This window comes from Micropterus salmoides, unplaced genomic scaffold (assembly GCF_014851395.1).
Source record: "Micropterus salmoides isolate LMB-PRFRI ecotype aquatic unplaced genomic scaffold, ASM1485139v1 Ms_hic_scaffold_11, whole genome shotgun sequence".
Classification (NCBI taxonomy): domain Eukaryota; kingdom Metazoa; phylum Chordata; class Actinopteri; order Centrarchiformes; family Centrarchidae; genus Micropterus; species Micropterus salmoides.
The window spans coordinates 15,641,536-15,658,519 of record NW_024040152.1 but is presented as its reverse complement, the minus strand read 5'-3'; the positions used below and the strand labels follow the sequence as shown (position 1 = coordinate 15,658,519).

The 16,984-nt window shown below is 39.7% G+C and overlaps 1 protein-coding gene across 1 annotated transcript; it reads left to right on the top strand.

Moving 5' to 3' along the window:
- Positions 1–2,576: 2,576 nt before the first annotated feature.
- zgc:158689 (uncharacterized protein LOC791177 homolog) lies at positions 2,577–16,738 on the top strand. The gene is made up of 15 exons (XM_038711291.1): positions 2,577–3,156; positions 5,234–5,378; positions 5,505–5,580; positions 5,703–5,789; positions 6,999–7,060; positions 7,319–7,390; positions 7,690–7,827; positions 8,362–8,514; positions 9,662–9,838; positions 10,558–11,200; positions 11,841–12,042; positions 12,500–12,562; positions 12,969–13,137; positions 13,269–13,309; positions 14,122–16,738. The coding sequence occupies exons 2-15, from the start codon at positions 5,331–5,333 to the stop codon at positions 14,192–14,194; spliced, it is 2,004 nt and encodes a 667-aa protein (XP_038567219.1). The 5' UTR covers positions 2,577–3,156; positions 5,234–5,330; the 3' UTR covers positions 14,195–16,738.
- The last annotated feature ends 246 nt before the right edge of the window (positions 16,739–16,984 follow it).

Genomic DNA, 16,984 nt, shown 5'->3' with positions numbered 1-16,984 from the left:
GAGACCCGGTCTCAATTCCCAATGTGACACAACCACCAATGTGTCCCTATGCAAGACACTTAACCCCTAGTTTCTCCAGAGGTGTGCGACCTCTGACATATATATATATATATATATATATAACAATTGTAAGTCGCTTAAAAGTGTCAGCTAAATGAATAAATGTAATGTAAATGTGGATAATGCGCACACACACACTGTGGCCATAGTATCATGTTATTGTCTTTTCTCATCAGATTAAGAATGTGAAAACAATAATTTTATCTACACACATTATAGCCCTCTCCATATAGCTCACCATGAACTCTATCAGTCTCGCATTCAATGAATAGTTAATGCCCTCGGTGTTAAGAAACTGGGCCTGTGTTGCATTTCAATCCTAATTTCTCTTTTCCCTCATTTTCTCATCTCACTACTTCTACTATCAAATAAAAGCCTAATAAATGCCAAAAATAATTATTTAAAAAGCTCTACACTCATTGTGTTTTGATACACTGTGCTTAATACACACATAAAAGTACAAAACATTGAATTTCATAGGAGGTGAAATTATCTTTTTTTATGCCACATTAATAAGATAAAATAATACTGCATGATATTTCACTTAATGTTCATCTCAGTTTTCTAAAATGACAAAGTCTCTCTTTAACTAACCTTAACCTTAATCTTCTCATTTGTCACTTTGGTTTAATCAGGGAAATCAATAAGAGACAATGGCTTAAATGGATTTACTTCACCAGCGCGCTCGCAGAAGATTGCAAAATAATTTGTACTTTCAGAATTTACATATTTTTCAGGTATGTATTGGACTGATTTGACTGTTTCCTTAATTGTGGCTGCACTGATGTGAGCTTTGACACCCGTCTTTGTCTCCTGGGCAGGACATTCATCTGAGACACTGTTTGTCTGTGACACAGTTGGACACAGCCCAAAGGAAACCTGGAAGTAAAGATCAGCTGAGTGATCTTTAATCAGGCAACGCATGACCTGTTTCAGAGACACGTCTGCTTTCCCGGCATGTCCGATGAAACGCATAACATGAAGGTGTAGGTGCATAGATGGGAGAGCTGTTTATGAGTTGTCTTTATTGTTTAATAGGTCAGTGTGAGCCGGGTTCTCCTGTCTGTCAATCTCCTTAGCGTGTGTGAATTAGGCCCAGAGGAAGCAAGCTGACACAAACAGCTTTACGGCTCAGGTCCAAGGACATGAGACCACAGACGCTCCAATGTTCCCCTCAACACTGAACCAAGTGACCCAGAACCCCACCGAACACACTCGCCTACCATGGCTGGCAATCTGGCGGCTGCTCTGGTGACAGACAGAGATGACGTCTGGGACAGCCTGAGACTGAGCAAAGACACTTTGATGTGTTTTGGGATGTGGGTTTGACCTGTTCTGATTGTGTCCAGTAATGGCAATAGTTTGGAGAGGCAATGTGCAACAGTGATGAGGTAAAGTCTGGACAATGAAGACTTTAAAATTGAAGATGCTTTACATGGTAACTGTGATGAATGTTTCATTACTTACATTCAAAATTGAGTGAAATGATCAGTATTATAAATGGCTTGTGTTAATAAAAACCAGTGTGTTTAATGTTGTGTAGCACTGTAGTTTGCCCGGTTAGTAGTGTCATACAGGTGAAGTGATGTCGCACTATCGCCACCCGCTGGGAAGAACCTGTAACTGCAACTCAAGACAGCTTCAGACACCTGCATTTCCTGCAGTAATGTGATGTCATCTTTTTAATTATTTTTTTATCAATCTGAAGGTGCAAAGCAACTGTCAGACAATTATAGTGCAATAATTCTCATTAAATTGTTTTAGAGAGTCTGTTATTATTATTTTTACATTGTATTATTTATTTATTCGGTAAATTTGCTGGTTTTAGCAATTTGGGTGGAATTTAAATGGTGGGGCTTGTGCTGGGGGCACTCATGATCTCGGTACTGCTAAAATCTTTGTTACAGTCCTGGTGAAGTACATCCAAATTATACCTGAGACCAGTATTTGAGTAAATGCACCACTGTGTCAAAGAACATATAACCACTGGTGGATGAAGTATTTCGATCTTTCACGTAAAAGTGGTAATAAAGCAGTGTAAAAAAATACTCTTTTTATTATGCAGAGCGGCCCATTTCAGCATAATAATCCATAAATATTACTGGATTATAATTATTGATTCATTACTGCTAGTAAAGGTGGAGCTAATTTGACTTACTTTAGGCCTATATACTGCCTGGCAGCTTGACCTGTAATAATATAGTCATTTATTAGTTGAAAAAAACAAAAAACAAACTGAATCTGCAAAGTAACTAGGCTAACAGAAGCTGTCAGATAAATGTAGCTGAGTAAAAAGTACAATGTAGGCCTACCTCTAAAATTGTACAGTACCTGAGTTACTTTCTGGCTACAACAAAACTCCTTGTGGCATTTTCCCACCACTTTAAACTTTCCTCTCCCGCAACTTTATTTCTTTCTTCTCAGCACTTTATTGCAGTGAATGAAGGGTCTGAGTCCACGCAGGGGCCTCCTCCTCCTCCTCCCCTTCCTCCTCGCCTGACCCCCCTCTGAGAAGGAGCATGAATATAGTGATGGTGTATGTAGGCCAGTGATAGGCCTGCCTGTGCTGTGGCTTAAAAAGTTCAAGGCATTATTCTCCTCCTGCTTCTATTCAGACGGGGTCCCGTTGGCTCATTGTTATTCTGCCCGAGCGACAGAGAGAGAGGCAGACACAGAATGGGAGGCTGACTGTGGTTTCCAACGGCAGGGAGCTGGTTGTACTGGGCGAGGGTTTGTCGGTGGTGTTTCTGGCCGTTTTTTTTTTTGCGGGCGTGAAGGCATGTCGATAATCGGCTCAGTAATGAGGAGAGGTACTGAACGGCACCAAATATCTGACCCCGATTCCTGGGAGTAAACGACAGGCAGAGAGAGGAGAGGGAGGGGAGAAAAGGGGGGGTGGGGGGTGGCGAAGGCCATGTGAAAAAGGGGTGGAGGGGAGTTGAGATTTAGTGCGCTGCTGGATGAAACAACCCCCCACTAACTAACGGAGAGGGAAAGTAGCCTAATAGGAAGAAAAGAGGGGGTGTTGTACTGTTCATTTAACACTCAAAGACGCGCAGGAAGTCTTTATCGTTTCCCACAATGAGATCTGAAGAGGTATGTAAGTTTTTTCTTTCTTTTTTTATTATTACATGTGTTACTGTTTTACAAATGGAAGTAGAGCTGAGAGTTTGAGACCAACAGGTAGCTGTTACTGAGCTGCACTGTGCAGGCAAATGGCTAGGGTCAATTTTATTACCTCAGGAAAAACATCCTCTGTTTAAAAAACAATTTCTTCATATCTGATTTTACAAGCACAATTGGTTTATTTTAGTTGTATCTTTTTGGGGGGTTACTTTGCATTTGTCTCTGTAATTCAAAAGATGGTCATGCAGTTGTTAAAATGAGATGAAATGGTGTAGAAGAAAAGGCTCATTTAGCTGCAATGTTACACCTTTGGAGGAATGCAAGAAGTAAATGCATGCATGTGTCTGTGTTTTGGTTATTCATTCCATGACAATGTTGTAGTGTCTTGCTGCAACAATAAAATGCCAGAGAATACTGAAAAATGTCCACAATTGTTTGGTTTGTCCGGCCATCAGTGCAAAACCCAAAGATGTTCAGTTTGCTATCATATAAAACAGAAAAAAACAGCAAATCAATTATTTGAACCAGGTAATTTTTGGCATTTTTGCTTGAGAAATGATTCAAATGAATAATTGTTCACCAAAATAGTTGCAGATTATTTTTCTGCTGATTGACTGATCACTAAATTGACTACTCATTGCAGCTGCTTCCAAACCATTTGAAGGCACATGAATGCACCTTCTGTATCAGTGTCCCAACCACCTGCAGACCGTTCCTGTTGCATTCTGAAACAAACAACACTATATTTCTTTGAATTAAACCACACTAAACTGAGAATATGCACACATTCAATATTTCACTTCACCATTTTAAAGAATGTGCACACTGACAAAGCCCAAAGACAAATTTAGGACAAAGCTCCCACTTTTCTGTCTGCAGGACAACAGACTATTACAGCTCTTCTCACAAATTACAGGCTTCACCAGGGTGGCCTTAATGAGCAAGAGTCTGGAAATGTTTTCTTTGTGACATATACCATTAGATGATCTGGGTCAACGTTTTCTCTGTAATCTCGCTGTGATAACAAAGGAGGGGTGCACAGGGAAAACTGAGAGAGCATTTTGCCATTAAATCCAGACTGGAAATCCTTTGACCCCAGTGCGGTCCCTCCTTGATCGTCCTCTTTGCTGAGGAAACACTGTTGTCGCATGTTTATTCAGTTCTCTGACACCTGTGACTCAGACTGGAGAAGCCCATTGTTCTTATCTGAAATGGTATAGCTCGTCTGGCACTGGAGTCTAGGAGAAATATTTGGGTTGCCGTAATGTTGCAAAGTGATAACGTAGAAACTGACAGCTGAGACACAGAGGAGATCCATGTGAAAGTAACATCAGACAAAACCCAAGACGCTTTGACATCCTCATCACTTGTTGTGATGGTTTGATGGCCTTAAAAGTCCTCTAGCTGATTTAAATCTCACACTTTTAGTCAGTCTTGGAGAGAGTGATAGCCCTGAATGGTCATATACAGATTCCTGTTTAGTTAATGTGAAGATTTAAAAGGATTTGTGCAGTGAAATCTTAAAAGCGAGGGAGAAGGGAGGTTCTCTGTACACGTGGACCAATACAAATGCCAGACACTTATCACAGTGTATAGTTTTTATGATTGATAGGTTCATTGTTTCGTTTATAAGTACCAGAACAGTGAAAACACCCATTATAACTTCCTAGAGCCTGAGGTGGCACGTTCAAATTCCTTGTTTTATCTAACAATCTGTCAAATCCCAAATATGTTCCATTTATTATAATTTATGACAAAGAAAATTCTGACACATGAGAAATTAGAAACAGTGAACATCAGGCAATATCTATCTAAATAGGTGACAATTTATTTCCTGTGGATCGACTAATCTAATAATCAATTAATCGTTTCAGCTCGAATGCAGATAAATACAAATAAGTGCTTTTGACATTTCCTTTCCTCTGTGGAAGTGAAGGTAAAAACACTTTGGTTTGGGCTTCGGGCTCAAGTTTTGGGGTACATTTTAAGAGTCCCTGCGATCAATCATCCCTAATTGCAATGTGTTTTTTTTCCTGTTCTCTTTTAGGGGATTGCTGTCTGCTGTAAAGCTTAGGGCCCCGACCAACAGGAGAAAAAGACAATACAAACGGATATAGTTGCAGGACATAACTGAGGGAAGGAAAATGTCTCGAACAGAAGAGGTCAACAAGATGACAGAAAATGTCTACAAGGTATGACTACTGTCTGTGAAGTAGAGTGAAGCTCATAAATATATGATCTGGCTCTGGTGTTGTTTCTCACATACACAATCATTCACAGTACAATGTGTAGTGACATGCTGTGATCGTTGCCAATAGGGGATTCTGGACCAGTTCAACCCCAGTCTGAAGAACTTTGTGACCATGGGGAAACACTATGAGAAAGCCCTGACAGGTTAGTCGAACACAGGCCTTTAAATGTGTCCTCTCAGCTGAGTTGCGTGTAGTAATCCGTTACTGAATCACTGAATAGGATGTTTTTCCATTTTCCCTAAAATGCACTCTTGTCTTCTTCAGGAGTAACTGTGGCTGCCAAAGGGTACTTCGATGCTTTGGTGAAACTCGGAGAACTGGCGAGCGACAGCCAAGGCTCCAAAGAGCTGGGTGAGTGGGCGGCTGGTGGAGAAGGGCCGGGTTGAGGAGAAAATAAGACTAAACTGGGGATGGCACCTAATAAAGTGAAGAGAGTTGACGTGACAGCTGGAGAGAAGTATGGAGAATATTGTCTGCTGCATGTGTTGTGTGAGGGAGGCGATGAAGACAAGAGGGAATGAGGAAATGTAGCGAGAGGGAGAGACAACAGAGGGAAAGGGAGAGAGTAGGGTCATTGTTGAGAGATTAACAACACCACATGATCTCATTGTAATGCTGAAAACTGCGGGGGAGGCAGGCAGGAGAGTCGGAGGGCGAGATGCCAGCCACCACATACTACAGCGCTGTGTGACCGAGGGAGGGACTCACAGCTGACCGACACTTTGTACATTTGTGTTCAAGCAGCAAGTTTTGAGACATTTTGACTGTTGTGTCTTCTGTGTGTATGTTAATGGGGAAGGAAGTATTCAGATCCTTGACTTAAGTAAAAGTACTTACACTGTCACACTGTAAAAATACTCTATTACAAGTATTAACTCAAGTATTTACTCAATTACAAGTAAGTATTACCCCCGCGACCCTGTACGCAGGATAAGCGGTTGACGATGGATGGATGGATGGATGGAAGTAGTATTACTACATGTAATGGAGTATGCATTACAAGTCCTGCATTGAAAATGTTACTTAAATAAAAATATGTAGTATGCTTACTAATATGCTGTAGTAAGTGTTATCAGGAAAATATACTTAAAAGTATTCAGAAAAATGGTTCCTTCTGAACCCTAAAAAATAATTTAAAATAATTCAAAGGAAAAGCAGCAAATACTCACGTTTGAGAAGCTGGAGCCATGAAAGATTTATCAATGATCAAAATACTTTAATACTAATTAATTAATCGATTTTCAGCAAGTAATTTGTAAATAATTGTAGTGGAATGAAAAGTACAATATTTCCCTTTGAAATGTAGTGAAGTAGAATTATAAAGTGGCATGACAAGAAAATACTCAAGTTAAGTACAAGTATCTCAAATTTGTACTTAAGTGGGCCTATAGTACTTGAAAATATGTATTTATTTACATTCCCCCACTGGTTGATGTTGATAGTGTTGTGAACGGCCATTATTAGAGCACAGATTTACGATAAACACAGTGCGGTAGTTTCTGCATACTCTAAATATCACATATAAGACTGATCGCCTTTACTGTTCTCTGCTCCTCACAGGAGACACACTGTTTCAGATGGCCGAGGTCCACAGACAGATTCAGGTGCAGCTGGAAGATGTGGTAAGACGGAGCGCAGCTGTTCTGGACTAATAATTTCATGTTATTGATCAGATATTAACATTGTGATCATGTGGCTGAATGTTGAATTATTTAAATTGCATGGTCATTATGGGGACAGATTTTTAGCCATCATTTTAAAATATTGTATGATTTTTGAAATTTTAAAATGACCAGAAATAGTTTAGAAGTTAACATTTTGAATCGTGGATGGTGTATACTTTTGTTTTAAATGCTGCACATGGATCATTTCATCAACAGTTGAAGCTGTTTCACTCTGAGCTGCTCGCCCAGTTGGAGCAGAAGCTGGAACTGGACATTAAATACCTCACAGTAAGTTAATAATAATAAAACTTTCTGCACTCACTATATCTTCCATTCACTTTTGATCAATTGTGAGAAAAGCAGAATTTCTGCTTAATTTAAAATGTTACGTTTCATTTAGCAAGTCCATTTGTAAAATAAAAAAAAAAGAAGAAGAATTTATGGAAAAATACATAAGAATGACAGATTGACCTTGATAAATAAAAGTGTTTGGACAACTACTCTTAAATCTTAAATATGAGCTCTATCAAACCATATTTCATCAGACACTTCTAAATTCTAAATAAATCTTCTGACTTTCCTCTCAGGCCACCCTAAAGAAGTATCAGAGTGAACGGAGGTCTAAATCTGAGTCTATCGAGCGCTGCCAGTCGCAGCTGAAGAAACTCCGCAGGAAGAGCCAGGGTAGTCGTCACCCACACAAATATGGAGACAGAGAGATGCAGGTAAGCGAAGACCAAAGTGAAATGCACAAACATGTGAGCTGAAGTTAGTGACACGGTGATCACTTTCATTTGGGAAACAAAAACCCTTCAAATTCAAGGATCCTGAACATCTCCCCAAGCATTACAGCAGATTGAAAAGCAGAGTTGTGTGAGCATTTGTGTGAGAAGTAGGCCAGTGTGAATAAGATTAAAGAACAATCCGCTTCAGCTGATTTTTCAGGAAACAAGTACAAGCTGTTAGTGGTAGAAATATGAATGATATAAGAGGGTGAAAGAATTTGGCCACTTGAAATCAAATGGGTGGGGGAGAGTTATGTTGGGAAAAAAAGGTCACCCAAGGCGCAAAGGAAGCAATGATTTGGATTTTGTTATTGTTGTGCAACAGGCAGGATATGATGTTGCATAATGCTCCAGGTCTCTCTCTCCTTACAATGTGCAGCAAAGGTCACTCTGTCTTTAAGTACTCCGTATGTGATGTGAGTGCATGTGTAAGGATGTTGAGGTTTGCAGTGAGATCTCTCTGACTTTCTTCAGTTTGTGGAGTTGATGAGTCGTCGCCAAGGCGAGCTGGACGCACTGGTTGCCACCGGTTACAAGTCTGCGCTCACCGAGGAAAGGAGACGATATTGCTTCCTGGTGGACAGACAGTGTTGTGTTACCAAACTGCTCATCAACTACCACTCCAAGGTGATCTGTTCACATTTTTTTATCATTACACACATTTGCACCTAAATTTATTTAGCTAGTAACATTTCAGCTTTCTTACATTGAGATATTGAAATTCAGACGAACTGAGTGGTTGGTCTCACTGTTCAGTTTAAAGGATCCTGTCTTCAAGTCCCAAGAAAAAAAAAACTAAAATCAACAATTAAGTATATCTAATCAAATTCTGATTTAGCATATTAATCTGTGCCATGGACCTTCATCGTATTCCAAAAATTACTAAAAACATATTAAAGAGACAGACTTTTGCACTGGGTGATTTGTTCCTTTATTACAATGAACATGGGCAGTTGTTCATTTTGCGTCGACCCCACATGTGCCGTCCTGATCTGAGTGGGAACTATACAATGGCAATAGATAGCTAGCTACTTACATTGACCTACAGCATTTCCATTGGCTTGTGGGACACACACGAGCATGAACTTTAATGAGGATGAGAGCTACTGCAGTGATGGGAGTGAGGCAGGCAGGACTAACGTCGCGGTTAAGAAATGGTAGGGTCCACTTTAGGGGTGTCTGAAACCATATTACAAGATAGATTCTTTCTTGCATGATGTGGGAAATATAATGTAATATTTACGATAAGGCAAGAAGGAAATATAAATATTTAAATCCCCCAAACCTGTTGAATTTTCCTCTTTTTGGGGGATCCAAGTCTTAATTAGGACCAGATGCCCCCAATCGCTGTAATTCGAACCCTGGTCCTGTTGCTGTAAATATTCACTACTTCCCAGAATGTGTATTAATCTGTACCTGAAAAAAGTCCTCAACAAATGCACTTTATTCTCCTGTTTGAATCAAGCTTGCTGAAACTACAGTGTCCAGTTGATTTAGGAATTACTGAACCTTTTTTTTTATTTTATTTTTTATAAAAAATTAAAATAAATATTTGTGACCCATTTTGAAACATTTACATCTTTGGTAGTAATTACTGGGTTGACAGCCACAGACAAGGTAGGGAAGTTGGACAGCATTGAGAGTTGGACATGCAGTATATGGTTTTTGGTTTGTTCAGGGATTAGTTGACAATAGCAAAGAAAATAGAATAACTCCAGTGTAAACCTTTAACAGTGTTCTGATTTTCTCTATTTGTGCTTTTGAATGTAATCAGGTGAGAGAACTTCTGTCGCAGAAACTGTCATCTTGGCAGCAGTCATGTTCTCAGCCCACAAAACTCCCAGAACGCGCTCTGAACCTGCTGCGTCACACTGCACCTCAAAGCTCAGGGGCTGCTGGGATAGCCGAGGTCCTCCGCAATACTAAGCTGGGCTCTGCTCATCCGGAACAGGTCAGATCATTTTTATTTATTCTGTGTCTGATGCTTAATGTGTGCTTTGGAGTTTCAGGTGCACTGTAGTTGGTTTCCACAGAAGGATTACTTGGTGGGTTGAAATTTTTAAAACCCTTTCAAAACCTCACAGGATAAACTCAAACATGTATGGTGGTGGTCAAGAACAAAAACAAGTCTATTATTAGCTCTTTCTGGCAGAGGTGGGGCAAAGTCATTGTTTTGAAGGTCCCATGTACCTCTCAAATGTTGGCAAAGTGGTAACAGTCAAGTCTCAAATAAAGTCACAGGAACAAGTTTTTTTATTTGAGTCCTAATTGAGTCATTATAGAATTCAGAACAGGGGGAAGCTAACTTTACCGCTGTCCACCCATTAATGACAGATAAGTAGTTTACTGATTTTAAAAGACAACATTTAGGCTAATAAAGTCTTGGATTCATAGGCTGTAAGTCCTTATGAGATCTGAGATATCAACTGTCAAGTCAAAAGGCGAAGTCCGAGTGAAGTCACAAGTTATTGCTGTTAAAGTAAAATTTGAAGAGACAAAGTGCTTTTTCATTTTGCCTAGTCAAGTCTAAAGTCACCATATTCATGATTCAAGTACTCACCTCTTGTACCTGGAAATTCAACAACTTAGAAACTTTATTAAACATTATTTTATTATTATTGCTAGAGAGTCATTTCTGGTAGTTAACAGTATCTGTCCTTGTTTTTTCAGAGGCTCTCTGTTCAAGAAGTCCCTCCTCTCTTGAATGGAGACTCCAGTCGTTCCCAGCAGCAACGCTCACTCCACTCCTCCTTCCAGAGTGATACCTGTCCCCCTCAAGGCTCCCCCCAGACTTTCTGCTCTGTCTCCACTGGAGGAGCTGCTGGAGGTTCATCATGCGGAGCTTCTCCTCAGCATGCCAGCACACCCCTCAGTACATCAGCCAGCCCCCTCCCCGACAGCAGTGCCAGCAGCAGTGCCAGCCCTGCTGCGTCCACTCCCACCACTACTGGCAGCTCGGCCCAGCAAAGCTCTCTCCTCCTGGCCACCAACACATCCAACCTCTCCCCATGCCTCATCCCCTCCACGGTGATGTCGCTCAGCCAGATCTCCCCAAGCAGCGGCTCCTTGCAGGGCATGACACTCCCTATCTCCCACAGTGCTCCTCACAGTCCTCCACTGCCCCACAGTGCTCCTTTATCCAGGGCCATGACTCCTGTGCAGTTAGTGCACCAACAGGTGGGAACAGGAGGGAGCAATACTTCATCAACATCGCACAATGCCTGGCTGCTGAAGACCGCTGAGATGTGTGCAACAGCAACTCTTCCATTGCCGAGGAGACCTGTCAGTGAAATGAGGCTGGGCGGTTTTCAGGGTAAGATGTGATTAGTCTCCTCTGTAAGTGTGTCCATTCCCATTAATCCGCATCAAAAGATTTTAGTCCTTTTTTGATTTAGCCACACACAGGGTTATTGGCCTGAGCAAATACTCACAAGCAGCTACTTTGTCTGAAATACAACATAAGAGAAACTGGTTTATCTGTTTATAGTGCAGCCAGACAAACTCATGCTGTTTTCATTAAGAATTCCGTCAAAAATAAATGTGTCTGACTTCATGCAGGGCACTTCACAAGTAGTCTTCAGCAACAACAGCAGAGCACAGTTAAAGGAGTTTGTTACTATGCTGAGTAGTTGTTGATGTGCAGCATGTCGCCTGCAGCTCACCATCTAAGAGCTCACTCTGGCTGCTTATTCTTGCTTCATTACTCCCTGAAATGTTTACAACTGAGCTGCTGATGAAAAATAAATTTAACATGAAGCAGCAGCAGGAAATTATGTGTTTGCATACACAGTAACTGAATAAAGCTCTGTCTGTCAGGCTGATGAGTCAGTGAGATAAAATTACACTAATGCTGGATTACATGCATGGCTGCAGTTTTGTGTTATAAATACATTGAAGGGCTTGATTTCATGAAACTCGTAAAGAGTTTTGTTTTCTCTTTCTCCTCTACCTAGGCTCCAGTCTCCCCAGGACGCTGCCTTTATCTGGACCTACATGTGTTGAAGCCATGTTCCCTCACACTCCTGGAGCGTCGGAGGATGTCGGCATGGGGAGTGGAGCTTGCTTACTGCACTTCCAGCCTGGTGACAACATCACCCTGCTCATCTCTGAGCCCAGAGACGGCTGGCACTACGGCCAGAATGAACGAACTGGACGGTAAGTTTTAGAAATCACACACTGACGTAGAATTTTCTGAAATGCACAGCAAAAGAGAGAAACCCCTTGAATGGTCTCGCTGTGTAACGTGAAAGGGCCTTGTAATGTGTAGGATTGTTATAATGCGTACGATTAGAAGACTCTAGAATACTTCATTGCCATAAGATAAGGCTGAATGAAGTTGGTTCTGGCTGGAATTTCAAGATTATGTTCATGATAACCAGAACAAGTAAGGGACACCACTTCCCCTTAACCGTGTGCTCCTTTCTGGCCTACTGTAAGTAGAACAGTGTTTTCTGTCTTCCTTCAGAAGACTTAATATATATTGTCATATAAATATATTCATATAAGACGTGATAAGAGAGTTTTCATCATCACACACACTCCTGTCTTGGCGCTCGATGCTCTCATTTTATTATTCAGCAGTGGTCACATATAGTAAAATTTTCCTTTACAGGAAAGGCTGGTTCCCTTTCTCCTACACTCAGCCACACCACAGTAAGATGGATCACCTCGAGAGGTAAGTCAAAGAAGAGGTTGATGAACTTTGACAGTGTTAATAACAGGCATGCTTCCTTACCTTCCCCTTAGCTGTTTTATAACTCAGTGTATCAGCAATACTTTGAAAAGTAGGAAGTTATATCGTTGGCTGATTTCCTTTTAAAACTTAATGGGTTTCATGTTGAAATTTTTCCCTTTTCCATCTGTATTCTTATAAATCAAAACATCTTTCATGCCAGACGCACAGAAAAACGCACAGGATAAACTGCAGAATGAGTCTTTCCACCGCCCTTTCCCAACACACTCACTTTGCTCTCCAACACCAACAGCACTGTTGATGAATTTACACAAAACCAACATCTCTCAACCCTGATCAAGTTTCCTTGTATATTCTTTCCTATCTCTGTCATTGACCTTTCCTTTAGTTCCCTCTTCTTATCTAAGGCTAACAGCACAAGTACGGGCCAGCTCGACAAGCTGGTGTCTCCAGGTTTCCCAGCCCTCACCACAGAATCAGAGGAGGAACGCTCACTTCCTCCCCAGAGGGTCAGCACCTTCCGCCCGCGCCCGTACAGCATGGCCGACAGCAACAAGGTCAGAAAGATGAGACCTTTGGGAGGAGGTCAAGAGTAAAGAGTGCTCCAAACGGACCTTCACAGTTAATGGAAAAGAAACAGATGTAAATGTAAAATCCTCATTAATATTATCATATCTTTATGTTACAGATCACGTCAGAATTGGTCTCTCAACCACCCTCCCCAAACAGGTAACTTTTAGCAGGTGCTCTGTGTGTCGTTAAAGGGGCATTCCACCAATTTCATATGTCAAAGTTAAATAACTAGTCACATTACTCTGATAAGTGGCTGATTGCTTAGGTAATCTTGGGTTGAGCTTGAGGACCACACATTTTTATCACAAAACCTGTATTACAAACTAGGAGCTTGGAGTGTTTACCTGGCAAGGAGTGTCTAACCAAAGAAGCTTTCAAGCAGTTTATTGGAAGCATTGTTTTTTGGCACTTGGCCATCAATTTTGACATTTCTTTTTTAGCAAGCTAGCGGTGCAGCGCTAGGTATGGTAATATCGGTCTGCTACCACTTTATCTCAGCAACTACTGGATGGGTCACCATGACATTTTGTATAGGCATTAGTGCTCCGAGGATGTATCCTAATTACTTTGGTGATCTTATGACTTAAAATCTAGATGAAAAATCATCAATTGAATTGAATCAGCATCACCAAATACCTGTAACATAAATGACATTCATCAGTCCCAGCTGTTCTCCTTTTTCTTTTGCTAATTAACTAACCTCAGCATGCTAACATGCTAAACTAATATTGTAAAGATAATAAACATTATACCTGCTAAACATCAGCATATCAGCATGCTGATATTAGCATTTAGCACAAGCACCGCTGTGCCTAAATACAACCTCAAAGAGCTACTAGAGACTACTATTCGTGTTTCTTGCAGGTCCAACCACTGTACAATCCTAACTTGCAGGATCACCCCTTTAATTAATGTTTATATAATGTGCAATTATCATATCTTTTATTTTTAATGTTTCTTCCTTTCAGGCTCAACCCATTTGCCCACGTCCGACTCAGAAGAACTGTCACCAATGATCGCTCAGCTCCCATCATTGAGTAAAAGTTTTATTCCCACAGCAGCAGCAATCCTGTTCTCTTTTGTTTGTCAGTCCACCAGACCTCAGGTTGAATCCTGGAAACAGCCCATTGGTTCATGTTGATTCGTTTCAATTTACTTTGGATGTTCTTTTCTGCAAATTAATCAAATACACATTGTGTTTTGTGTGCAGGAATACAACATTTGTGAATCAAAATGTAAATGGTTCATGTGTAAAGGCTGATCTGTTATAAATATGATTACAGGCCACTCAGTTTTGAAGTAGTTGAAAAAGTAGAAACAAGACCACAATAATATCTGAGTGAAACAAAGTGGGCATTAAAGTAAAATCTAGGCTAGTTTTTATGAAACAAGCGTAAGGTGTTTGGCTGTACCTAGATTAGTGTTTCAGATCAACATACTGTATCTTATGTAATAACTAATATTTTTAGGTTTTGCCTGGCCTATGAAAGATGCCTCTTATTACTCTTACTGTTTCACAGTGCAATTATTTCTCAATGTAACCCTTTAATATCTACAGTTTTGTTATTTTTGTGCCATATTCAGAAGAGTGTCCTTTGTTAGGCTGATCTAGGGACTGGCTCCTAATTGCAGGTTGTGAACTTTCACTTCCACTGTAATGAAGTGTTACAGAAAGAGGACAGGCTCCTACTCTAAAAGTGCTATGATATTATATTTCTAGAAAACCTGCAGGATTGTTGCATTTCTTGGTTTCAATGAAAGTGAACTTTTAAATTTATTCAAAGTGTCTTCTATTTTAAAACATGGTTGTTTGGTTGAGAGAAACTTTGCACAGTGTCATTTTTACCTTAAAATTACTGAACATGGGCAATGCTGTTGGAGTGTTAAATCAGTTATATCTTTTCTGCCAGTTAACACAACATATTCTGCTGCTGTAAAAGTTATGTATTGGTGTTTTATGAATGTAGATTTTTGGATTAGTTTAACTCTACCTGGACTCAAAATACATTGTAAAAACAAATTCTACCTTAAATTTGATTATTCTAATGGCTGATCAATGAGGCTTGTTAGTTTCTCAGTGGAATACATATTTAATACAGAGCAAGTCCTAGAAAACAAAACAAAAAACAGAAAAGCTTCACAGACACAAACTGTGACAGTTAATAGTTAAATATTTGGATGGTGTTATTGACAGAAGTGTTTGTTTGTCTTTTAGAAAGTAGCACAATGTGGAGGGCTGAACGTTTTAAGAATGATACATTTGCATGCTTAGTCTTTGGATTTGATGTCTTCTTGATTCCTTTTCAGTCCCAAATCTAAAGCTAGATAAGATCTAGGCTCGTTGATTGTAGTTGTACGTTTACCAATCAGACTGAGCAGAATCTTCAAGAGAGATGTGAAAGCCAAGACAGACGACAGGATTAAGAATAAAAGTGGGAGGATTAAGTTTTAATAGGGGAAAAGTATCTATGAAAGTGATGGAGAAAGCAGAAGGGAAGTTGACCAATGTCTGAGCAAGTGTTAATGGTAAACTAGAGATATCCAAAGTAATATTCTGTAGCTCTGTAATCACCTCCAGAAAACTGCAGTTTAAAGGTGAAACTTTCTATCTGTGCAAACTGATATGGTTTATGTTCCAGTTGTAATTGAGCGTGATCTTTTAGCACCTTGAAGATTGAAAATATCGCCTCTAATGCTTGTAGTAACTCATTTCTAACAGCATATATATACTTTGAGTCGTATGGCTTCATTAATAAAGGTGACAGTAAAATGATAGAGCTAATACATATTCATGCTCGTAAATAGTGTTTGAAACGTGTGATTGTGTGACTTTTATTTGACTTCTTTTTATGATGATATTTCACTTTGGTAGAACATTTTGACTTTGTAGAACCTGCAGATGCAGTGAACCTCCCGTACTGGAAAACCTGCTTATATGTCTATCCTGGTATTCAAAGTTTTCTCTCTTTTGTGCATTAATAAAAAGTGTGCAAACATTTGATTGTATAAAATGATTGATACAGAGAAATAATGTAGTATATGTACAACATGGAAATATATCTGAAGTATGAAATATGTTAAATGGGAAGAGATACATGGGAAGTTTATTAAAAGTATAAATCGTATAAATATGTAACAAGAAATGTATGGCAAATCAATATTTACAGTTAGTCTACAGGATATTGTACATGTGTACAGAAAGTATATGTGTGGATGTCTAAAAGATACTTTTTCACCTGTCCTCTTATCACGGCTGCAGATGGAGGCACAGAAAGCTAACATGCTAAAATGTGTCTGTTGCAGTAACACTGCCGCTAAAAACGGGAACTTCTCCAAAGTCCAAAACTTTTCTTCCATACTGAAATATTGTTAGAACATTGCACACCTATTTTAGTTTACAGTTCCTTGGTTCTGTAAAAGATCATGAAGCAGCATAAACAGACCATCCGTCTGTTCTCTGAGTTGCATCGACATGAAATCCTGGTGACTACAGATTATTTTATAAGGATGAATACTGCTGAGGAAGACATTCTTTATCTGAAACACTGAATATTGTGTTGTGAAATAAAAGTTCTATAAAGGAAATCTTTGTCCACTGTTACTCTGTATCAATAACTTCTATATCAAACTGAGGTTTTGTATACATTAAAATGTGCATTTATATTACTGCAAAATAAGTGACACCGGCATTACACCATCTTATTGAATAATCCTCAGATCCATATTTTAACTGTTGCCACTAGGTTTCATGCAGCACTGCGTTACATATTGATTTGCTATCTTTCTCATTCAAGTAGAATAATGCAGGTATTACACAAGTAATACGTTTTT